Source organism: Pocillopora damicornis, chromosome 9 (genome assembly GCF_964200805.1).
Source record: "Pocillopora damicornis chromosome 9, jaPocDami1.2, whole genome shotgun sequence".
NCBI classification, from domain to species: Eukaryota; Metazoa; Cnidaria; class Anthozoa; order Scleractinia; family Pocilloporidae; genus Pocillopora; species Pocillopora damicornis.
In genome coordinates, this window is record NC_142678.1 from 16,478,022 (window position 1) to 16,500,617 (window position 22,596).

General features: G+C 36.8%; 1 protein-coding gene across 1 annotated transcript; it reads left to right on the forward strand.

Annotated features, from left to right (window-relative positions):
• Positions 1-264: 264 nt before the first annotated feature.
• LOC113672413 (uncharacterized) lies at positions 265-4,519 on the forward strand. Its single transcript, XM_027188693.2, has 5 exons — positions 265-465; positions 1,696-1,971; positions 2,341-2,688; positions 3,165-3,500; positions 3,994-4,519. Exons 1-4 carry the CDS (start codon positions 378-380, stop codon positions 3,488-3,490), a joined length of 1,038 nt encoding a protein of 345 aa, XP_027044494.2. The 5' UTR covers positions 265-377; the 3' UTR covers positions 3,491-3,500; positions 3,994-4,519.
• The last annotated feature ends 18,077 nt before the right edge of the window (positions 4,520-22,596 follow it).

Consider the following 22,596-nt stretch of genomic DNA (forward strand, 5'->3'; position numbering starts at 1 on the left):
GTGATGCATATTGTTATGCTATTGTTTCGCTGTTCCTACTGAAAATTCTCGAGTATTTTCATCATTGCATCAAAGATGTCAGCAAAGTAATACTTATCGAAAATCAATTCCCAGTCATGATGGATCGTTTTCTTTTCATTCCTTAAGCTTCTTACTCGTCTTCTTAAACCTGGTTGAACAGACGCTTTCTTAATCCGGGGTAAATCCCCTCCCTGACGTAATAAGGGGCGGAACTCAATAGGTACCTATGGTGCTTAAATAAATAAGTTTTGTTTTAAAGAAAATTAAATCATAATTCTGAAAAAGTGTGGGGGGGGTATAAATTCATCGGATTTTAGAAGTGAAGTGTAGGCGCGCTAAACCACGCTGTAGAGAGCATGAAGAATCAGTATTTCGAACAAGACGTGAGGTTCATGTCGAGAAAAGTCTCTTTGCTGTTGGTTTTGTCATTTACTTTGTTTCAAGGTAAGGAGATTGATTGAACAACTAAAATTGTTCTGTTTATTTATCTAGCAGTTCCTTTTCTTCACGTGTTTCTTTGTACGCTTAGCAGTTCTAAGACGTATCACTTGATAAAATAATTTTTCGAGGAAATATTCTTTTACTTTTTCGTTCAATTTAATGTGAAAATCTTGTCGACCTTAATAAAGAGTTGTGTTCCAATCTCTATCAAGGAGTAAAATTGTTTTCAGCATGGAAACTCTGTTACTCATACCAAATTTAATATGAAAAGGGTCTGGTAATTGTGAATAAGTGCCAGTTAGAGATCTCGCAACCTTCGTCATTTTCAAGTTGTGGTGTCAGATTCGGCAATGTGTAATGTCCCCCTTTACTGTTTCCGAGTGCCTAAGAAATGTGTGGCTCTCCACCTCCACTTTTGCTGTATTCTTGCGCAATTGCCTCAGACAATTCTTATAGATGTTGATTTCATGACCATAGCCAGAGAGATAAAGGTAGACCCTTTTATCTGACCTAACGGAGCAATTTCTGGATTCCTTGTGTCAATTTGATCGTGGAGTGAACGGCTATATGACAATAAATCAGTAATTTGCAAAAGCATAAAAAGCGCAGTTTGTATCAAAGCTGCATTGTAATTTAATTGATCCAAAATCTTCTTGCGCATATCGAATTATCGAAATAAGAGATACGTTTACCCAAGCATCAATTACGAAAATTTTATTCAGTTTGTTTTATTCATGTATTTGTTTTTTGGTTTATTTTTGTTTTGCCTATTAAAAATTGCGCTTCTTATTTTCAAAGAGGAATGTACACATATAGGGGGGCTTCCTAAAAAACTTCTCAGAAGAATCTCAAAATGTGCGTGTTCAGTGGATCATAGTCAGTAAAATTTCAAATGCTGCTCTTTGTGAAATGTAGAGAAAAGTATTATCTTGTAAAGCATTGTTGACTTTCATCGCAAGGAGAAGCACTTTTCACTTAGGTTCTTAATTCTTCAGTTTCATGTTGCTGTTGCTTAATTTCACTCTTAACTTAGGGGGCACGATTTTGCATTTTCGAAAAACGATTTTCGATAGATTTTTAGTTTATGTGTCAACTATCCTTTTCGCCCTTTTAACCTCCCTTCCTCCCCACTCCTCTATCCTCTTTTCCTCCCCCACATAGAGATTGGGCTGTAAGTCATCCATTCGTTTGAAAGAGATTACAAACTCATTTTTCTATTGTTCTGTGAATCAGATGTGTCATCTGCGCCTAGCTCGAAATGCGAAGTAAAGGCTTCCTGTTCAGAGTCAGCCAGTTGCCAAATCACAAGGAATATCACAGTAAATCCAGGTCTCAAGATACCACCCAACTGTGCCATCAACGTGAGAAGAAAGGGAAACATCCACACCTGGCAGCAAGCAAAACAGCAAATTGGTGAAAGCAAGGGCTCATTGGATTTGGTCTTACAAGAAAAGGGGAAATCAAAGAATGGGAAGTATATCTGCCAGTGCACCGCTGTACATTTTACACGTAAGCAGCTCCTCATTTATTTGACTTGGCTGAAACTGTTCTCAGCCCCCACTGGGGCCTTGTTCCTGTCTCATTTGTATTTATCGTTGTTCGACTCTCATTAAAAAAAAGAACTGTAAGTTATGCCTGCAAATGTTTAACCACCTTTGCTGTTCGTTTGAACTAAATAGTGTATCTTTACATTTAGCCAAGTGTCTCAGAAGCCTAGAGTTATGGACATGGCTTGAAAAGGGGTTCGTTTTTGGGAAAAGGAAGCAGCTTTGTCGATTGCTAGTCACATGTTAAACTACCAACCCGATTTCAATTTCTTGAGAATTCATTAGGCAAGTGTTGACACCTCAGGTGAAGTAATATCCTTATTATATCCAGGTGCTGTTAATCTTCTTTGGGGAAGTAGTTCCCCAAATATTATATCAAAAGACAAAAAAAATGAACTGGAATGCGTTTTCTCGGCTTGGCCTCTACCTGCTGTTGTCAACTGGTACAAGGATAAGTTGCCAAATACTAATAGAGTGCGTTTACCGTTGATGAACGGAACCAAAGGCATTTATCAATCTCTGGAGAAGATACGGGTCAATGAAGAAGAAGCGATTCGTAGTGTCCTTCGTTTCCCATCAGGAAGCGAGGAACACGAAGGATTCTATACCTGTAGTGTAGTGGATAGTATTCAAGGCTGGTCCAGCAATAAATCCTATATGGTACAACTAATATTCATTTGTAAGTAGTCATTTCAATCACTTTTGTCCAACATAGAGGCTTCAAAACCACGAGTGTAGGCATGATTTATGGACCGTTTCATTTTTTTTTGATATGTAGCTTTTGACTATCAGAGTTGCTATTACACACTTTTATGCTTTATGAATGAATGGTGGTATTCACACACAGGTAAATCCACTCATATTGTAACATTCAATGATAGGGGCAGGCTGCAGGCTGCTTCAAGTAAGAGCGGGCATTCTCAAAATGCAAGAACGTTCATGTTTAAAAAATTTTGATATCTGTTGGTAAACACTGAGACGAAGAATTTCCTTAAATTATCCACTGTTGTTAGCCACTGTTGTCTATAAGATATGATTGCCTCAGAATAATTCATAACGAAAAAGCACTCCCCACACATCAAAAGGTTACCAAAGCCCCTTAATTATTGTTAATGAGTTATCATGGTTTTAAACTTTTTTATCGCGGAAACACAGGTCCTCTACCACAGCCCCCCACCACTTCAACATCTATGGTCTCTGCAAACAAGCTTTCCAACGTAAGCCTAACATGTTTAGTTGACAGCGACGAGACTGGCTGCCCAGATGAGCTGCATTGGTATAAAAACAATGATCACGTTCCCTTGGCAAGCAGTAAGAAGTACAACATAGTAGTGAAACACACACACAGCAAATGCAAGCAGGAATTTATCCTGAATATTTTTAACGTCACTAAGGTTGATGAAGGGAATTACAGCTGCCAGTGGAAGTGTGAGTATGAGGACACTACGAAAGCATCAACTGTCTTGAAAGTTTCTACTTGATCAACAACAGGTAAATATAAATATGTTCATCACTGAGTTCAGAGTGATGAGTTATAGGAAAAAACCTCTGCAGCAGGCGCTATTAGCAGTCAAAGTATTATGTACGGAGTTTTGAAGGTGCAGAAAGACGCACTTATTAAAAGGATCTCATACTTGAACCAGAATGTCATTTTGTCGGGATGTTATTCAAACATTAGTTGAGAAATTAATTACAGCAACTGTTAATAGTTTTATCATATTTACTCTGAGAACATCAAGTTCTCCAAACGTACATTTATTTCAGAAGTATTATAGCACCAAAATTGGAAAGCTTACGACAGAGCGACCTTTTCTTTTTTTATCTCTCATCCATCCACTAATTCATGGGTATCATTTTTCTTGCTATCTGGAGGCAATATTCTTGGAAATGTCCTCGTCATTAACTTTTTATAATGTACAGTTGATATCAAATTAAAGCATGAGATCTTGCACTTTTTCATGCTAAGTTCTCTTTCTATTCATAGGAGACATTTCTTCTTCGTGAGGGCCAGGAATAACACAGCAGGAGTTAGTCGGCAACCAAGAAAAAAATGAAATGGCGAATTTTAATTGTGATCAAAAGCTTCAGCCTTTTTTTTTTCTATCTATAGTAAGCTCAGTGGATTTGAGAGTTCGAAAAATATCGAACTGAATTAGCAGCAAAGCAAGCTTTCAGGCAGAATTAAAAGTTTTCGGTTCACTTTTGGTAAAGGAGTTGCAATTACTGACTTCACGTTTATTGCTAATTAACTGAAATATTTAAAAAGTATGAAGAAATTCCCAAATTTGAAGGTCAAGTTAGTACCCCTGAGGTTCAGGCTTGCTGTAAAAGACTTGAACACATGACTCTGAGTCCCTTTATCGGCGCCGTAACTCTCCCTGGCCAACTAATCCATCGAGCCATTTAAAAATTGACAAAAGTCTGATTCTTTATGACTGAGAGGGATGAATATGTGGAAAGAAATATGTGATAATCTTACATTTCAGTGCTGGAATAAAGTTGGCTAATCAGTTGAGGAGGGGAATTGCGTTGCGGTCATGCAATCGCATTCCGTTTAAGCCTGGTTATTTTTAGGCGTTGTGAGTAAAAGTAATTTTACTTGATAGAATCTTTTCTGAGGTTTTAAGAAGCAAAAAAAAATATTCAATGGCTTCTACCCGCCAGCGTCAAGGTCACGGAGATCGCCTAGCTCTCATTAATTAATGACGGTTCGAGCCTCCACACGATAAAAAAAAAATAGATTCCATGTTGTTGAGTCTGCTCAGTGGTCGATCAAAGAAAAATTTCAGTTGGTACGTAAAAGCCTAAGTGTTACTACATTTTGTCGTCTGTGATCCGTAACTGCAGAGACGCACGGAAACTTGGGACGTATTTGTTAAGTAGAGAGCGAGTACTCGTTGAGCTCGCCCAGAGCCGAGCATAATTAGAGCCAAAATATGTCCGAGGCTTTATCTGCGGTTGACTAGCCATTCAAAGCATAAGAAGCTTTTCTTTGAGCTATTTCAGTTATGGCTCTCCACTACTTAAAGCGACACTATCATCCCGAGAAAACCACTTCCTTGCGATCACACAACTTTAATTTTTTTCATGATTAAAAATCTCATCATTTTCTACAACACAATGTCTCAAAGATGCAAATTATTATACCCTCAACAAGGAAACATGCTGCACGTGGCGCCGCTTCCTGTTTAAATGTTCACATCGCCATAACCATGCTTAGCCATATTTAGAGGCCATCGATGGGGTCAATCGCGAACCATCAATGAAGCGAGCCAACAGTTGTCCAACCTCTTGATGATTCAGATTAAGAAGTAAAAAGGAAGCTTAGCCCGGCTTTAATGTGAGCCAAATAAATTTTTTGTTCGGACCCTTTTATATACCTCAATGAAACTTTGGACAGAAATTAGTTTCTTTCGGAGACACTTCCGCTGTCGTAAAATGTTACCTGTAAATTAAGGAGAGTGTCATTTGGTAAATCGCCGACCACTTCATCGTAACCGGTCGCTTAGCTGAACTTCAGAGTAAAAGGCTTGATTCTGCTCTATAAAACAGGTAAATACGAAGGAACTTGAAACTGAGTTCTGAAAGTTCATTTAAAGCTTGACGCTCACATTAACAAACGCAGGGTTTCCGTCCTCGTTGTGTGTTGCGATCACTGATAAGTTCCAATTTAAATTGATTACGGAAAAGAAATGAACTAATGCTCCAAAAATTTGCCTCAGGCGGATTAATATCCCTACCGTGGTAACCTCACGTGTTGAACGTGCAACGATTTCATTGCAAAGGGGAAATGGGTTGGCCAGTGTTTACGTAGAGAGTATATAATAATATGTGTAGTTTGATTAGTATTATGCTGGCAGTATGAGGCGTTTGAAATCTAGAATTACATGAAATGTGCATCTCCTGAGCTGAAACTGAAGCATTACAAGGAAAGCGTCTTTTAAAAAAAACTGTTGAGTGAGTTACAATAACATCTTCAACGAAACATTTTATCGAGGCAAAATTTTTTATACCAAGAGATCGAGAGGGAATGTCTTAATCCAAACTTACTACAACAGAGTAAACGGCTTCTTGACATGTACAGCTACGGCTTTAGCCTCGTATAACAACAGAACAAATTAAAATAAAAAGAGAGCTCAGTAACATACTATAAACCGACATAAAATCTCCCTTCAGGCTTCGTATTATAACGCAGTTAGTGAAAGCTTGCTATTAGCAAAAGTATTTGAATACGGTGTATATTTTTGTCCATCATTCAAACTCATTCCAGACAAGGTACCATTAGGGTATTTACTTAGACAACTCGCTTTTTGCGAATATATGAAATATCCAGAGCTTCTGGCTTCTGTTAAAATGAACCCTTCGGGAATGATTTTATGACAGGCATTTTGCTGCTATAAATACAAACACAAATGATAGTGAATGAAGAGAAGGGATATTTCATTCAATCTCTTAAAAAACGTTCCGTTTTTATAACAACAACAACAGTAGCTATCGAACGTGATATTGACCCCTCATTTGAAACACTCAGCATCAAAATGAAAAAGATGTTCCTCAAGAGTATGCCTTAATCTCCATGAAAATCGATCAATCATAGTAGCGGAGACAATAAATATTTCTGAATTGACTATTTTAAGTAAACAGTATAGAAAGGAATTGGCTTTTTTGAATGGACCACTTGCTCATCGTAGAACACCAATGACATAGACAGTGCTCCTACAATTATTAAAATGTCTGGGTAAATCAAAATTAACATTAAAATTTATGGAATTAAATCAATATAACAGACGCATGAAATAGGACAGTGTGCAGACTCGTAAATGAGGGAATGAACAAATGCATGGCGACAAAAAAAAATTAGTCAGTTAACCTTATCAAAATCCCATAGCTTCCTTTTATTTGTCAGAGTCAGGTTACTCAATAATCACTCACCTCACAAATGATGTTATAGTCGTAGTGTCGACTTCAGCGCATATTCAACTCGGCTGGCTGTAGTGAATTCATTGCACTTTCCAGTTTTTTTGGCTGTTTTATTGATGTTAACGATGATGACTCCATTAAAAAAAAGCATTGGACGAAATGAAATAAAGACTCTATGATGAATAATCCTTCTGCCGTTAAAAGTAGAAATACCGTCTCTGGTATGTTGGATATGGATCTATTAGTCTGGCATTGTAGGAGCAATCTTTTTCACAACTTGATCAACTTACTGAATGACACTTACTGATTGTACTGACACTGGTTTAGTCTTTCCAACGAGGAAAATTTCCACAGCAACAAAGTTCATCAAGCTTGAGTTTATTTAGTTCTCCTAGTGGTGTTCTGTATCAGTAAAGTTTAACCAGCCTTTATTCACTTGCTAATTTACGTTATCAACTCAGTTGATAACGTAAATAAGCCATCGTAAAGAGTCTAAAAGTTGACTTTCTAGTGTTTTGTCGTTCGACTGGACGAAGGGCTAACGCTCGAAATGTCACTTGAACTCTCTACGGTGGCCAATTTACGTTATCAACTCAGTTGATACCACTAACTTACCCTGCCATACCCTCTCACCGATACAGCATCACAGTTTCTCTAGAAACTTACCTCCTTTTTTCACTCTACTCACTCGTTGTTGGATCTGTCTTCCATTTCTCATTTAATCGAACGTCACATTTCTTACCACCGGATGCACAAGTCTGAATCTTTATTAGACATCCAGAAGTTGTAATATTAAACTGGTCCTGAAAAAAATCTTAACAATTTTCAAACATCGTAAGAATGAGAGATAAAACGTCTTTACAAACATGCCAGAATAAAAACAATTGCTACTTGAAGTCGGGCAGGGTAATTACGACAGAAGTCTTTTGAGTTGATTGACCACCTTGTCGACAGGGTGGCTGAGGAAGTTTTGCGTCGGAAATAAACGTCCTCACTCGGTGGAAAAAACCAAGTTAATGCACGACCACGTTAGCGAGGTTACTGAGCAAGCAGTTTGCCTTGAGTGGATGCGATGCATTGACTTCCTTCTCCACCACCCTGTAACCCGTGTCACGCATTATTACGTGACTTTAACAAGAAATAAACCCAGAGGGCCAAAACATAAAAATCCTATTCGCCGACAAATATTTTATTTATCATTCATGATCAGTTAACTAACGCCAGGCCGATTTAAGAGCTTTTGAGACTAATATTGGGTCGAATAAAGTATACCAAATCATAATCACGTGAGAAGTGAAATGAACAGGTAGACCACAAATGACCATTAAAACAAGATGAAGAAATTCATCAATGTTATAACAAGAGAAGAAACGAAAGAGCCAAACGTCTTTGTAAAGGATCACTTCTAAAGCGGGGAAGTGATTGTTGCTATAAACAAATTATTCCTCATTCAAACTAAGCATCTGAGTTATGTTAAGTCAAGAAAATGGAAGAAATCATTAAATCGTTTGGTAGGAGCAGGCTGAAGATATTGCATAAGATATTGCATAAGATCAAGTGGCTCTGGTTTTCAGAGACTTTGCCCATTACGGAAACCCCTTAGCCCAGCATGTGCTAGCCAATAGGATGCACAAGAAGAATGAAAGTAATAGAGATTCTTTCAACAAAAGATACGTTTTTACTCAGTTGTTTAGTTAAATATATGCTTGATGCATTATCACAAAAATGAAAAAGTGACCTGTTGCCGGTTTACCCACGCTATAAAGAAAGATATGCTGGGAAGTATCTCTGCCTAAGGGCCGGTTGTAATGTATCATTTTCATGACTTGTATTGATACACTTATTCGACTAAAAATAACGATTTGTTGATTATCATCTAAGATGAGGAGGAAGTTGTAGAAATGTTCAGGTACAGCCGGGATTTTAAACGTTTCAGACAGCTTGACAAAATGAACGTCTCAAGCATAACTGAGCTTTAATGAGCAAAGATTACGCTTGTCTTCATCCAATAGTGATGAATTTTCGTGCGCTCGTATGCCTTTCTAGCTACTTTGTTCCTGGGGAAAGCTTAGCTGATGTGTTAAAAGCTGATGGAAAAATGAAAAACGCCCAGATCTATTCATTTTTACGAGTGAATGCGTAGCATTTATGAGTATAAGAGGTGTGTGGGGGAAAAAAAGCGCTTTGTCGATTCCTGTGAACTTTTTTTCTTTGTTGAGCCGCTTACCAATGGAAAAAAAATTAAAGCGCGGACTATCGTGGGCTCAAATTAGTGTACATCGTGCGAGTGCCGAAGTCGTGTTTGAACTGGAAGTAAGTCGACTCCCTTGAGAAATGGCTTTTTTCTTTGGCTATAGCTTTTATTCTTGGTTCTTCTTGGATGTATTGACGTTCGACAGTTTTGTATTCATAATGTTTCTGCTGGCGTAAATGAACCACCCGTTCCGCCGAATATAGCAAGATGCATTCCACTTAAAGGTCACGGCGAAGGTTTGCTAAATTTACGCCAAGATTTTTTAAGGATTATATGGAAAAAGGCAAAGATTCACACTGAAGATCTTCGGCGTAAATGGTTCAGAATGTAGCCTGGCGAATATACTGGCATCGTTTGTTTTGAAGTAAGAGTCTTTCATGATAGACGGTAAATTTCACTTTTTACCCACATTTACTTCCAACCTTTTCTTTTGAACCAGAATTAAAAATGATATATGTTTAAAACACATGACATCATCCACCCTTGCCAAATGTAATGGCATGATCATTTCAATTGTGATGCCTTCTCATCCCAACGTTACTTTGTTTCTTTGCTACATTAGCGAACACCTAACTACTGCTCGTACTCTAAATATGACAATCAACCACAAAATTCCCTAAACCAGATAACATTAAATATAATCCGAAAATCATGTAAGTCATCTGTCAATTCACGAGTTTGCTCACAAAGCACTTTGATTAAGTTTTGAGTTCCCGTTCGAGTTGCGATTCCGTTCCCTAGGAAGTGAAGGTTTAAGATGTAAGGTAAATTTTATTTTCCAATTAGACTTAAACGGCCAGTCTACGTTTGAATCAAAGGCTGTTTTTATCGCTTTCAAGCTCCATCACAGGCTTTATTATTCGAGCGAAACTGAGCTGAATTCCAAAAGAAGAATTAGACGTGCCGGCACGTATGCCGTGTCTTACCGAGTTCATACCTCCACATACAAGCGGCTTACATCTTTGTGGGTGGAATTTTCAACTAGCCATCACTCCCGCGCCGGTTCATTTCACTAGCCAACGTAATTGAACCGTGAGCCATTTAAAGAATTGGTGTCCCCTTTTTCTAAAGCTTGCAAGTTCTATCATACATGCATCTCCAAACTACTAATGCTGGGGTTCAAAGTCCCTTTGTGTATTCACATGCAGTCTCAATTCAGTTTCTCTTATCCTCCAGAAATTACGTATCTCTTACTTTTTGTCCCATGGCTTTACAGTTTTCAGTAAATGCTCGCTTGTTTGTCAGTTTCTATGTTTTTTACAGTTATTATATTCCCTTTTTTTCCCGCAAGAATAGATCTACCAACAAATGGGGGTCGAAACACAAATGCTTTAATTCATAATAGTGACACCCCACATCTTACATGAGCGTCAAATGAACGAAGGAAAATTGAGATTGAGAGTTTGAAAGAAAATGTTGCTATGGTCCAGAATTCGAAAACACACGAATGGAAAGAACGAGGCAAATTGGGCCGCGAGGATGATAACACATGGATAAGATTTAACGGGTTGCAAATGACATGGTTGCAAAACTTAAGTCTCCAAGGACACGAACAACATGTAGATGAACATGGCGGGAGTGAATCCACAGTGTCGATTTATTTGATAAAGAAGCAGAAGTTGCCAGACCACAATCAAGTATAATTTCTGCGTTTTTAATCGAATATACAAATAGTTGCCATTCATAAGACATCCTTTCCAATCATGACGTTCTCAAAATTACTCCCTCCGTTATGAGTGAAATTAAAGGATCAATTTGATTTGTGCGGTGAAAGTATTTTTATGAGTTGCCATTCAGAGTTTGTGTCCATTCCTGGACCTTCCTTATTCCTTTTTTTTAGCTATGTGAGTTGATACCGAACTACAAAACAAACTAATCCTGAGACAATCCAGAACAGATTACTTGAAATTTAGATTGATATATATCAAGAGGGAGATGAAACCTCTTATTAGCGGATTGAGTAATGCAAGTAGCCTCTTAAGTATTTAGCGCCAAAGATTGATATATATCAAGAGGGAGATGAAACCTCCTATTAGCGGATTGAGTAATGCAGGTAGCGTCTTTTTGCAAGTATTTTAGCACCAAAGTTATCATTTACGGCGAACATCTTTACCTCGTTTATTTACATATGTAACATCCAATATAGAGAATACGAAACACGATTGGGAAAGGTATTCTTCGAAACGTGGCTCGTTTTTGCGTCACTGCACCTTTGAGTAACTCTGTCCGAAGTTAGTAATTCAGATCCCAGTGATGGGTTCTTAGTTGCGTCACCTGTGGAAATTAGTGTGCAGAGAAGTCTTTAAGAATCTTGGATGAAGAAGACGGATATGATAACTCTGAACAAGTCAGACATCTTCTATGTCGAATTGTCTCTCTCATAGAGTTGTTTTTTTCAACAGATTGGATAATATTTCGTAAAATCGGCGTTAGCCCTTCGTTAGAGCTCCAAATCATCTTGCTTTACCCCCTACGACGCAGCACCACAGTTTCTTTAGAAACATACCCATTTATCTCTCTCGTACCTTCGATGATAAGAAAGGAGATAGATTCAGTGAGATCGTTAAAAAAAGCAACATTCAGCCAAATTTTGCAGTACCATAACGCCTTATCAGTAAACTAACGATCAAGGTCTGCTCAAGCGAAGAATTACCGCCTGCACAATTCTTTCTCAGACAGAAACAAATTCTTTTCATTGTAGGGTTATCAAATAACTCTGTTTTTTTCTTTTCGCGTGCCAGATAATTCTTTACACTTGGGTACATTGATGTTTCCTTCCGGACTACTCTTGTGGAAAGATTTTGCTAATAGTATAGGATGAACCGCCAGTAATTGTTAAAACGCTTAAATAATCTCAAAATAGACTGTTTGGCGGTTTTTTTCCTCCGTTTCCTTTAATCGTGGGGAGGAGGCAAGAGCTAAGCGGGAGTCATGCATCGGGAATGTCGCTTAGGTCACGCTAGTCCAGCTTCCCTAAAACGAAGATGGAAAACATAATAGAAAAACACTTTTTCAAGTTTACTTAAACTTGAACGCGAATGATGATGATGATGATGATGCAAACCGACAAATAACCTGTTACCATGAATGTTTTGTTACTTCTTTAATGAAACGATCATTACATCGGCGAGTTGAAGTTTAGAACTTGTAATTAATAGATTAGAAATTTCAAATGCAAACAGACTGTTAACAGTTTAAAAACTATGCGAGCGTCTTTACTCCAAATAGGCACTAGTTAATTTGACCAAAGTTATCGCGTAAGCATACATTGATTCAAACTAACACTTTGATTTTAATTGAAAAATATTACAATTTCTGGAATTATAATCATAACTAAGTGACAATTTTTTTTAATCGTTGATGCCCACAACTACAAGCTAGGTAGTGAAAGGGCATGTGAAGAAATCTTGAAGTTAATTTGGGTGCTTATGGAGTCTTTTCTGCGCGGCAATTAAACTAGAGATTTTTAGCATGCTGGTTTCCTGTTTATCAATTTTCCACTTTAATTTATTCGTCTTTTGATTTCTTTCCCTTGCTATAGGAAATTTGCATGAACAATTACTTTAAATCTCTTTCGGTAACAATTGATCGTACTTAAACTTTTTTACGTCCACTCCCAGTTTCAATTTTGTTTGGGCTCAATGCCCCACACGCCACGTGTTTGACGGCTTCGCTTTTCCTGTACGCTCCACGTTGTTTACTTTCCTGTCCTGTCCTAATAGGTAAGAGCCAATTTAAAGTTTTTTTTGTCTCTTACTGTACTTGAAGTATACACGAAAATTAGGTGAGAGTGATTATTGCCTTCGTTTTATACACTAAGAAGAAAAAATTACTCCATGTATGATAGTACAGTAATCCTCATTCATGAATTGACCTTTTAACACTTCTTTACCAACGAATTCATCAGCCTTGTTCTTCAATACATGATGGGTCACACAAAAATCTTTTGTTTAGTCCAAAAATTAACGCAGTCGTAAATTATTTTTCTTAATTTCTGTTCCCATTCCTTTATTTACACAAACCAATTGACCATCTGGTCGCTTGACTTCTTCTTCCTCTCTATAGTCTTTGCTCTACGATGATATAATTTTATTATGTTGTACTCTGACTGAATAGTAGTAAAAACTTCCTGTCCTTTGCTCTGATAACTCAGAGAACTCCCATCAAACCAAAAATTCCTTGTAGTTTTCAGTCAACGGGAGTTCAATTTATCTATCATATCTGGTGGAGTATTTGATTTAGCCAAAACGTTTTTCTCCTGATGTGGTGAAGGATTCACCGTACCTCCTCGCATATTATAGACGACTGAGGAATAGTTATTTTTCATCTTCATCGATAGACCTCCAGAGAGGAAGAGTCAATTCCGTCTGGAAGACTTCCTAAAGGAAGAGAGCACAATCCCTGGTAGATTCTCAGAAAGATACCCCTTCCATTCAGAGTTATTAATTTCCTTTTTTTTTATCTTTCGGTGGATTAAGTCAAGGAAATTACTTTCATATTCGAAAAATTGTATGATTTTAGATTTGAAAAATAATTATTAGACAATAAACGTGCGATGAAAATAAAGGATATCCGTTCGCAACAAAGAAGGCTTTTTCAAATCCTGATGCATTTGTTTTTGTTGCAAATTGTTTTTCGGAAGTGGTGAAGTTTCGTAACCAAATACATTCCATAGCAGTTAGTTGTCTGATCATTTTAAGAGAATGCAGGTATAAAAGAGGTGGCAGATGGCATATGGTAGACGAACTCACATATACACTTGTTCAAAGCTGACTGAAATTGAAAGAAAAGAAACCAGAGATCATGGAGTTGAAAAAGATGTTTCCAGTAAGTATATAGTCATTGTCAGTCCTTGCTTGTACATCGAATGTTCCTTTTCAGGTTAGGGTAATTTCACATATCAAACATATTTGATTTAGTTTGATAGATTCTATGGTTTAAATGTTTCAGCCAGCTAGGTTCTTCAAATGAATCGCCACAAATATCCTGCGATATTATACGGTTACTTGGACAGTTGTTTACTTTGTACTGTAAAAAAATACCTTTTTAACCATAATGATTCAGCCGCGCGCGCTACTCTTCTCTAACTTATTTGCTTTTCCCGCCCCTATGAGAAATGAGCAGAAAGACTTAGCACAAAAAAAAGCAGTTGGATAATAAGTAACTTATTAGACGTTTTGGTATGTTGTATCGCTGAGTATAGCTAGTTTTGGCGTGTGGTATCAGCGATAATACACCAAAACGTCTAATAGGATATATGTACTCTGTATGTGTTTCAGTTACATGCTCATTCTGTGTCACTTAAAGGTTAATGTATTGAAATTGTTTTGATAATGGTAAAGTTCTTATGAAATTGTGACAATATGTCTCGCTATCTTGAATGTCTGGTTAAATTCATCTGAAATCACTTAGATTTTTCATTTCAATTCTTGACACGCTGAACGAGGGTTGTTAACGAATTTGAAGAATATTTCCTTAGTACATCAGACCCTCCAGATACCTTATCTTTCTTGAATAATTAAAAAAATAAAATAAAAGAAAAACGGAAAAAAAGTTCAAAACACGACAAAATAACAAGATAGAAGAAAACATGCAAAAAAAAAAAAATGAAAACTAATAGAATAAAAAGTTTCTCTTTTGTGTTGATGAAACACCATAGTGTTTTTATTTTACTTTTTCATTAGATTGTCGTTGTGTGCCTGGTAGTTCTCGTGGACTTCAGCGAGTCAAACGAACGTAAAAATAAAACCCTTAAATCAGCGATATGCGACGCTCTTACAACTAAAGCATGTCTGATGAAGATTCAGAGGTGTTCAACAAGTGAGAGGAAATGTCAGGTTAGAGTTAATGGTACAACGACCACAGATCCAGCAGCGAGTGAGTAAACTTTGATGAAAATTTTATTTTATCATAAAAGTGTACATGAATTCTTTACACTCGTCCCTGTTTTTATCTTTCGACTTGAAATAGACTAGGATGGGATTTGTAAAACTGATGGTTATGAATATGTGATGACACAAGCACACATTTTGATGAGAAGTGCTTTCTTTAAAAAGTGACTTAATGAAAAATGAAAAATGATGGGAATAAATGCTGATGGCTAAAGTACCTCATACCATTAAAATGACGATTTCCAAATCATCGTCTAAGGGTGGTATGTAATCAGCTTTCATTGGCCTGCTTTTCGTGTCCATCAGATCAAAGCGAAAGAGACTTAGAATGCCTGATCCTAACATTGAACTTGACATAGAATGTGAAATGATACAAAGGAGAGAAGGCCACAAAGAGAAAGGAGTATCACTTAGCTATAACGTAGGCGATATCATGAATAAGACGTCGATTTGACAGACCTAGACACTAGTTGTATCTAACTAAAGTCATGAGTGCAAGGAGATACCTTTTGAAAAACGATAGCTCACAAGGGTAATTATTTTTTTTTGTAGGATTTACCATTGTTAGGGTTTATAAGTCAACCCCAAACATTACAAAGTGCATTGAAGTCACTTCACCCAGCCATGTTAAATATGCAATGAAGGTTGACTCCATAAACAGCATCATTTTTGAGGTGAGCAGATCGCAAAACAATATCAGAAATATAATCATCGTGGTCGATAAAAGATGTAACGAAGGAGTTGTACACTCTTTCATGCCTTAACTTAACAATGAACAACAGTACTTCAATTCATATCCTCATACACTCAGTGAAACAGTAGTTACCTCTTATTGCTCCTTTCCTAGAGAAATGGACTTAAACTGCTTTGCATTTTTTATCATTGGCCTTAAATTGGAAAAGATCTTCCCTAATTAATTTTACGTTTTCATTACATTCACAGGAACAGCAGAATGGCTGCAATAACAAAACTGCTGATGCCTTTATTTTTACTGAAGCTCGTGACAGTGATTCTGGCTATTTTACATATACACACAATTCAAGGTGCTTAGGCACAAACATTGATGGCACTTTGTCCTTGATGACTATTAGTGATGCAAATACAAAAAAATGTAGCTTTAAACACATTAAGTGGCCTCTCCTACGCTGAAAAAATATGTACTCACAAATACGTTGCTGATTTAAAACTGTACCGTAAATATGGTAGAAAATTAACTCAATATGTTGTCAAGTTACCCATGTTTATAAAACTGAGTATTGCACTGCAAAGAGCCTGGTGATATCTACAAAATCCATTAATCCTATACTTTCAGAAGCGAAATGTATATCACATGAGGAGCAGGGTGTTGAGGGAGGGGGAGGTGAAACGTGTTATAAATAAGATAATGAAGCGTCTGCTTGAGTTTGCATCTCAAATACACTTCCTGGGACAAGTAACATCATTCAAGATAATGGATTTTTTACATGACAGTTTTTTTCGGTCTCAAAACCACATTTTCACATGGCAACTTATCAACGTATATCTGTTATTTCATGATTACTTCGTTTCACCCTCCTTAACTGAAAAGGATTCATGTAAGCGACAAGGGTTCAAAGCAAAGTAGAGCCTTGTATTTCCTATGTTACGCTTAGCCTAACTCATTGCAAAAAGTTGCAATATTAGTAATTCAATTAGCTCTATAATGCGAATAACTGGTGTGGTTCTTTGTAATCGTACACTATTCGATTTTTTTCCAAAGAAGTGTTGGTTTGTCATGTGTACGCCTGTCTTGCTTGCTTTGCTAAGAATAGCGTCTCATCACGGTTCCCACTTAGACCAAGGTTAATCAAAACTAGAACAAAACTTTAGAATGTGATTGATTATCACCAGCCCGATCTTAACACTGATAGGACTGCACGCGTCATGCTTGTAATTGCACAATGTTATAAGACAGTTAAAGGGCTTCGCACTCATCCGATTTTGTTAATCACTTGTATGATTACAGACAGAATTTGACTCCACTCGGTCCTATTACCACTATAAATAGTTTCGTTCCTTCCATCGCATTCATAGTAATACTAGTTTTCTTCCAAAATTCTCTCTTCAGAAAGGAACTTATAATTAACATCATTTACAATACCACAACGGGATGATTTCTACAGGAGAAAATAAAAATAAATATGTGAGGGAAGAGTTATTTTGGAAAAAGTAATTCGGAGTCAATTTAATCTGATTTGATTAACATCTAGTGATATGAGTTAATAGAGACCTCTAGATCGGAGAACCAAGACCAGGATCAGGATCAGTTTTGTTACGCGCGCGCATACTGAGCATCACACTAGGTCTGTCACGGTCAGGCAACCTGAAAAACTCGTCCTCCCTAAGTGGTCGACGACGAGTTTTTGTTAAAAAGTCACCCTCCCGAAACCAGTTTTTTAGGTTAATTTTACTTATTGTTGACAATGCTTTTATCATTCAAAAGACATTAAAAAAATATTTTCAGTCGTGTAAACTATAGTGTTGATATCCAATTTGAAAGAGAGAAGAGCTGATTTTTTGTCGCTTTGTTATGTAAACAAATGAGGCCAAGTTGATATGTTGCGAACTGCGTTTTTGTTTTACAAGATAAATTGAGAGTACTAAAGCAGTATCAATACTTTATTAAAATATTTCTTGAAAGCTTTATGGCCATTGCGGGGAACAATTTAATGAAAAAGAAATGAAAGATATTGTAAAATTACAAATTGTCCTTTTTTGTGTCCATGATAATCTGTATAACCTCCACCTCTTCAAATACATCGTCAATATATAACATGGTCAAATCAGGGAGAAAGCAGCTTGAAAACTAAAAAGCTCGCACCGGCACTGGTTGTTTACAATCTAAATGTTGCCATTTTGACGCGTACCAGTTCGAGGACAAGTCTGTAGTGCCATTGCGCGCGCGGCCAAAACTGGTCCTGGTCCTGGTCCTGGTTCTCGGATCGAAAGGTCTCTATTGTTGTAAATACAAGCTTCCAAAAATCTCCAGACTATTTATTCATGTTGACTTGCATACCATAGAACTTTCTAGAACATTTTATCAAGTCACGTTTATTTATTACGAAATACTACTAAAATAGTTCTTACATGAGCTTTTGGAATGTACCCGGCAGAACACTTTGTGATTATATGTTAAGACTCACCTATGTCATAGTAGAAGCAGTAGTAGTTGTTGTTGTTTTCGGAGCGACGACTGTTTCGAAAGCCATATACCGAGGGAGTGAGTTACTGCAGAAGATTGCTCATTTCAAGGAACTTTGGAGACAGCAGTGAGATGGTGTCAGTGGTGTGCTAGGATATAGACTGTGGTGAGCTTAAGTTTATTAACAATAAGTATTGTACTTCTTTTAGGAGTCGCTCCTGGTTAAGAACATTACTTGCTGTTAAATAAAGAAGTTGAGTTTGTAGGATTGTAGTGTTTTTCTGTCGGTTAGATTATACCGTAACACTAACCCGTGGAGAACAATTATAATTATGTTGAGCTTCTCTTAGATATGGCTTAACGTTGTTTCGCTTAGTCATCAACATGACTGCTTGTGCGCAAATGTGATTTTCCATCGCGTTTTGATTTCTTCGTCAGTTTGAATGCTTCTTCCTCTTGTTCTTTTCCTCTGTTTCTCTTTCTCATCGTTTCTATCAGTTTGTTCGTCAAGAGTTTTGTTACTTTTGAGAGATAACAGTTAATGACAATATTTTTATTGTTGGTTGAAAATCAGGCACTGTGTCTGTCAAGTGAAAATTTTCACAGAGGAGAAATCTTGAGGGGTCTTAAAATGGATTCTGTTATATTCCGAGGGAATTAAAAAGAAATATTCGAATATAATCTTGTTGAGCTGAATTGTTCGTGTTTTCGGCTGTATTGTTTCGCAATGTGCACATCTCAAAAAATCAATATGCTATTGTTCTTGACCTTGGTTGAATACGTAGAGCCGGCTTGTACGTTAAAAAAATGAATGCACTTCTTTTTTCCGCTTGCTGAGATCGTAAATCCTTTACAAACAAACAAAAAATAAACATTCAAACAATTAGAACATTGATGGGTAATTCTTTCGTTGTACTGACATGTAAGGACAAGTGAAGTTATTCAACGATTATAAAAACATTACGAATTTTCTACGTCCCAAAGCCATTGGAATTTCTCCTCAAACTATTAACCTCCTTTATCGGTGGCCAATGGTGTCCATATATCAAGAGCATTGTCTTTTTTCCTCTTTTTCCTTTTTTTTCAATAATTCTCTAATTAATGTCTTCAGCCTTGAGACTGCAGTTTTCTATTTTTTTCCGTAACCTTTGAATTAGCGAAATTACACGCGCTTACTCGTATAGGAGTATCGTGTGGTCAAGCTATAACATCTAGCGGCGTGTCACATTGATGCTTTCCGGACTAGAAGTCGTACTTATTAGTGCCGATCCCAACAAGATTGTCGCCACCACATTTACGTTGTCTTACGTAAGACTACGAGATCACGAGGTTGGTCTTGTACCAACTTACGCTTACACGAATCGGCAAATTGAACTGCAATGTGACATGTTTTGACTAAATGTTGCAGTTTGCAGTAATTCAGATTTTTTTTTCTTTCATTAGTTTTTCCCAAGTAATTGATATCTGTTTACAAAAGTGAAAAACTTTCCTAAATTTCATTCTAAGAAGACAAACTAGGAACCCATGCTTAACCGCATTAGACATTTTTAAAAGCCACCTTATAATTGAATATAGCTCCTGGAGGTCATTATTCATCTCGTCAATAAGAATGTACACGCTCAAAATTTAAAATATGCCCGATAAATTCGACTATATCTCTAAAGAGGCGAAGAAAACCGAAGGATACAGTAATATGTATAACTACACCTATTTGTCTAGTCATTGAGTGAGTGGGCTAAAAAAAGGCGTTTAGCTTTAGGTCAAATCAATCAGTGCCAATTGAAGATTGTGTTAAGATGACACGTATTTGAAATATCTCGATCATGCAGTTCAAAATTTCTCTCATGATATTTAAGCGTGTTGATAAAAAATGGAATGATATAAAATCAAATTAAATGAACCTTATTGTGCAACTAAAGTTTGATGAATTCTGACTGTAGACATGACCTGTCAATTGGCAATACAAGTTAAAAAAACAGACTGATAGAAAGATATAAAAAAATAACTGGGACCTCAAAAGACCAAAAACAATGTATAAGAAAGTCCATGTGAACGATCAAGAACATGTTTAGCCTAAGTGTAGCAGAAATATCGGAATGTACAGCCACGGCATGAAAAATGTATCAATTGAAATGAAACTACGGTTTGCTTAATTTGTACTTGTCCTTGGATTTTAATTCGTAAGAATTGTGATTCGTTTCTACTGAGGTCATGATCTCTAATGAAAAAGATATGCAAAATAGGGTGAATCGATTGAAAATTAAGAGGTTTATCACTGTAATCTATCACTAGATATTTCACCGAAAAGACTTCCCCTACTTCCTCTGAAATATTTCTAAGAATGGATGTATAAATAACATATGCTATGTATCGGCTATGTATCGTTTAGCACACTTACAAGCGAATAAAATCAGACCAGGAATACCATTAAAATCAGCCATAATAAAGTCAGTCTCTTTTATGTTTATCATAAAAAAAGTTTTCGTTTGTTTACTTTTTTTTTAGTTTTTGAACGATCTGATTGAGCTTGTGAAAGTCTGAACTTTCCAACATTTCATGGAAAAGGTGCGAAAAATTTTAAGCAACAATAAAAGACTTCTGAGTTAGTTTAAAACTCGTCTTACTTACTATAGTTAACTTACAACAGGCTGTTAGAGAACAAAGTGTTTGGCATTCATTTCCAAACTGAGGGATTTGGACCGAGTAATTACTAAATCTTTCAAGGCCTTTACTCGAAGAATCATTCGGAAATTCCCTAAATGGCAAGAGTCTTATCACACCTTATTTTGACTTGCATCGTGAGTTGAGAAAAGTTCTGCTTTAGTATCCTCTTTCCCCTATTATGGTCCTTTTGGAAAATGACGAAAGCTTTTTATAAGGCTGTCTGCCATCGAGTATTTACCACATTTACGTTGTATTACGTAAGACTACGAGATCTTGAGCTTGGTCTTGTTCCAACTTACGCATACATGAATCAGCAAATAACTGCAATATGACATGTTTGACTAAATGTTGCAGTTTGCAGTAACTCAGATTTTTCTTTCATTAGTTTTTCCCGAGTAATTGACATCTGTTTACAATAATGAAAAAAATTCCGATTCAATCTTTTTGAAATTTTATTCTAAGAGGACAAACTGGGATCCCATGCTTCACTACATGAGACACTTCTAAAAGCCGCCTTGTAATTGAATATCTAAATAATCTCTGAATAGGAAGGGTCTTTTTACATCATATTTTGACTTACATCGTGGGTTGAGAAAAGTATTGCTCTAGTATCCTCTTTCACCTTTTATGGTCCTTCTGGAAAATGAAGAAAGCTATTCATTAAGGCTGTCTGTCTTAGAGCGTTTCACTGAGGCGAAAAAAAGTGCTGTATCATCGAAGAAATCCAAATTAGCTAAACGAATAATTTACTCCAGTGGCATAATAATTTTTTTTTTTTTACTGATAGCAAGTTTTCTTCTCAGGTCACGCATAACTTGAGATGAGAAACTTTACCTCCTGACCAAAAACTGAAATAGTTGCCTCATCATTGCCACAGCATACTGCTTTTTAGCTTTTTAGAGTACGTGCCGCGTCGTTCGATAAAATCTTATACAAAAGGAAATGTTATGAAAGCCTTAATAGGTGCGGGATTCTGTTCCGAAACTGAAGATAAAGATCACGTATACTTGGTACTGAGTTCATCCTAAATGTATAGCAATATAAATATGGGAGTTGGAAGAGAGAGAGCGAACATAAATGCAACAAACTTGCCTCACTTTGACGCACATATTACTCGAGGAGATCGAAAATAGAAGGAATATGAAATTTTACTAAGGGTCTGTTTTTGAATGAGGTGACTTACTTTAGGAAAGCCTATGTATCACAACAGCGTTCTTCGGTTTCCTTTCCATCTTCAAAAATTGTGTGTTCAACTTTGAAGTGTTGTTGAGCATGTTAAGTTAGTTTTGATGAATTTCCTATGCCCTGTTCTTTCGTGCCTCAAGCTACAGCACCGCCTGAATTCTTCGGGGCTCAAATTTCTACACTTTCTCTGATAATAGAAAAGATGTTGATTCGTTACAGTGGTGACAAAATTCAGCTATGCGCAGAATGTAGCAGTGAGATATATTTTCTGTAACACTGCAATTGCAATAGTTATTTGACTAATCAAGCACGAACTCTTCTGTTTTCAAGTAATTTTTTTTTATTCTTCTTCGTCTTCCTCTTTTAAGGGGGCACCGAAAAAGTCTAAGCGAAACAAAACTTTTAAAACAGATAAGAAGGAAACGATGGATCACACAGTTATTGCAAACAAATTTTGTCCATGATTTTCTGGCATCGGGCCAAACTTGGCAAAGGCATTCATCTCCCACAAAT

Bases quoted from the DNA above. Each gene is read 5' to 3' on its own strand.
- LOC113672413 (XM_027188693.2), top strand. From the start codon at position 378: ATGAAGAATCAGTATTTCGAACAAGACGTGAGGTTCATGTCGAGAAAA. The intron at 1,972-2,340 runs GTAAGCAGCTCC...TATTATATCCAG, and splicing joins CACCGCTGTACATTTTACAC to GTGCTGTTAATCTTCTTTGG. The intron at 2,689-3,164 runs GTAAGTAGTCAT...GCGGAAACACAG, and splicing joins GGTACAACTAATATTCATTT to GTCCTCTACCACAGCCCCCC.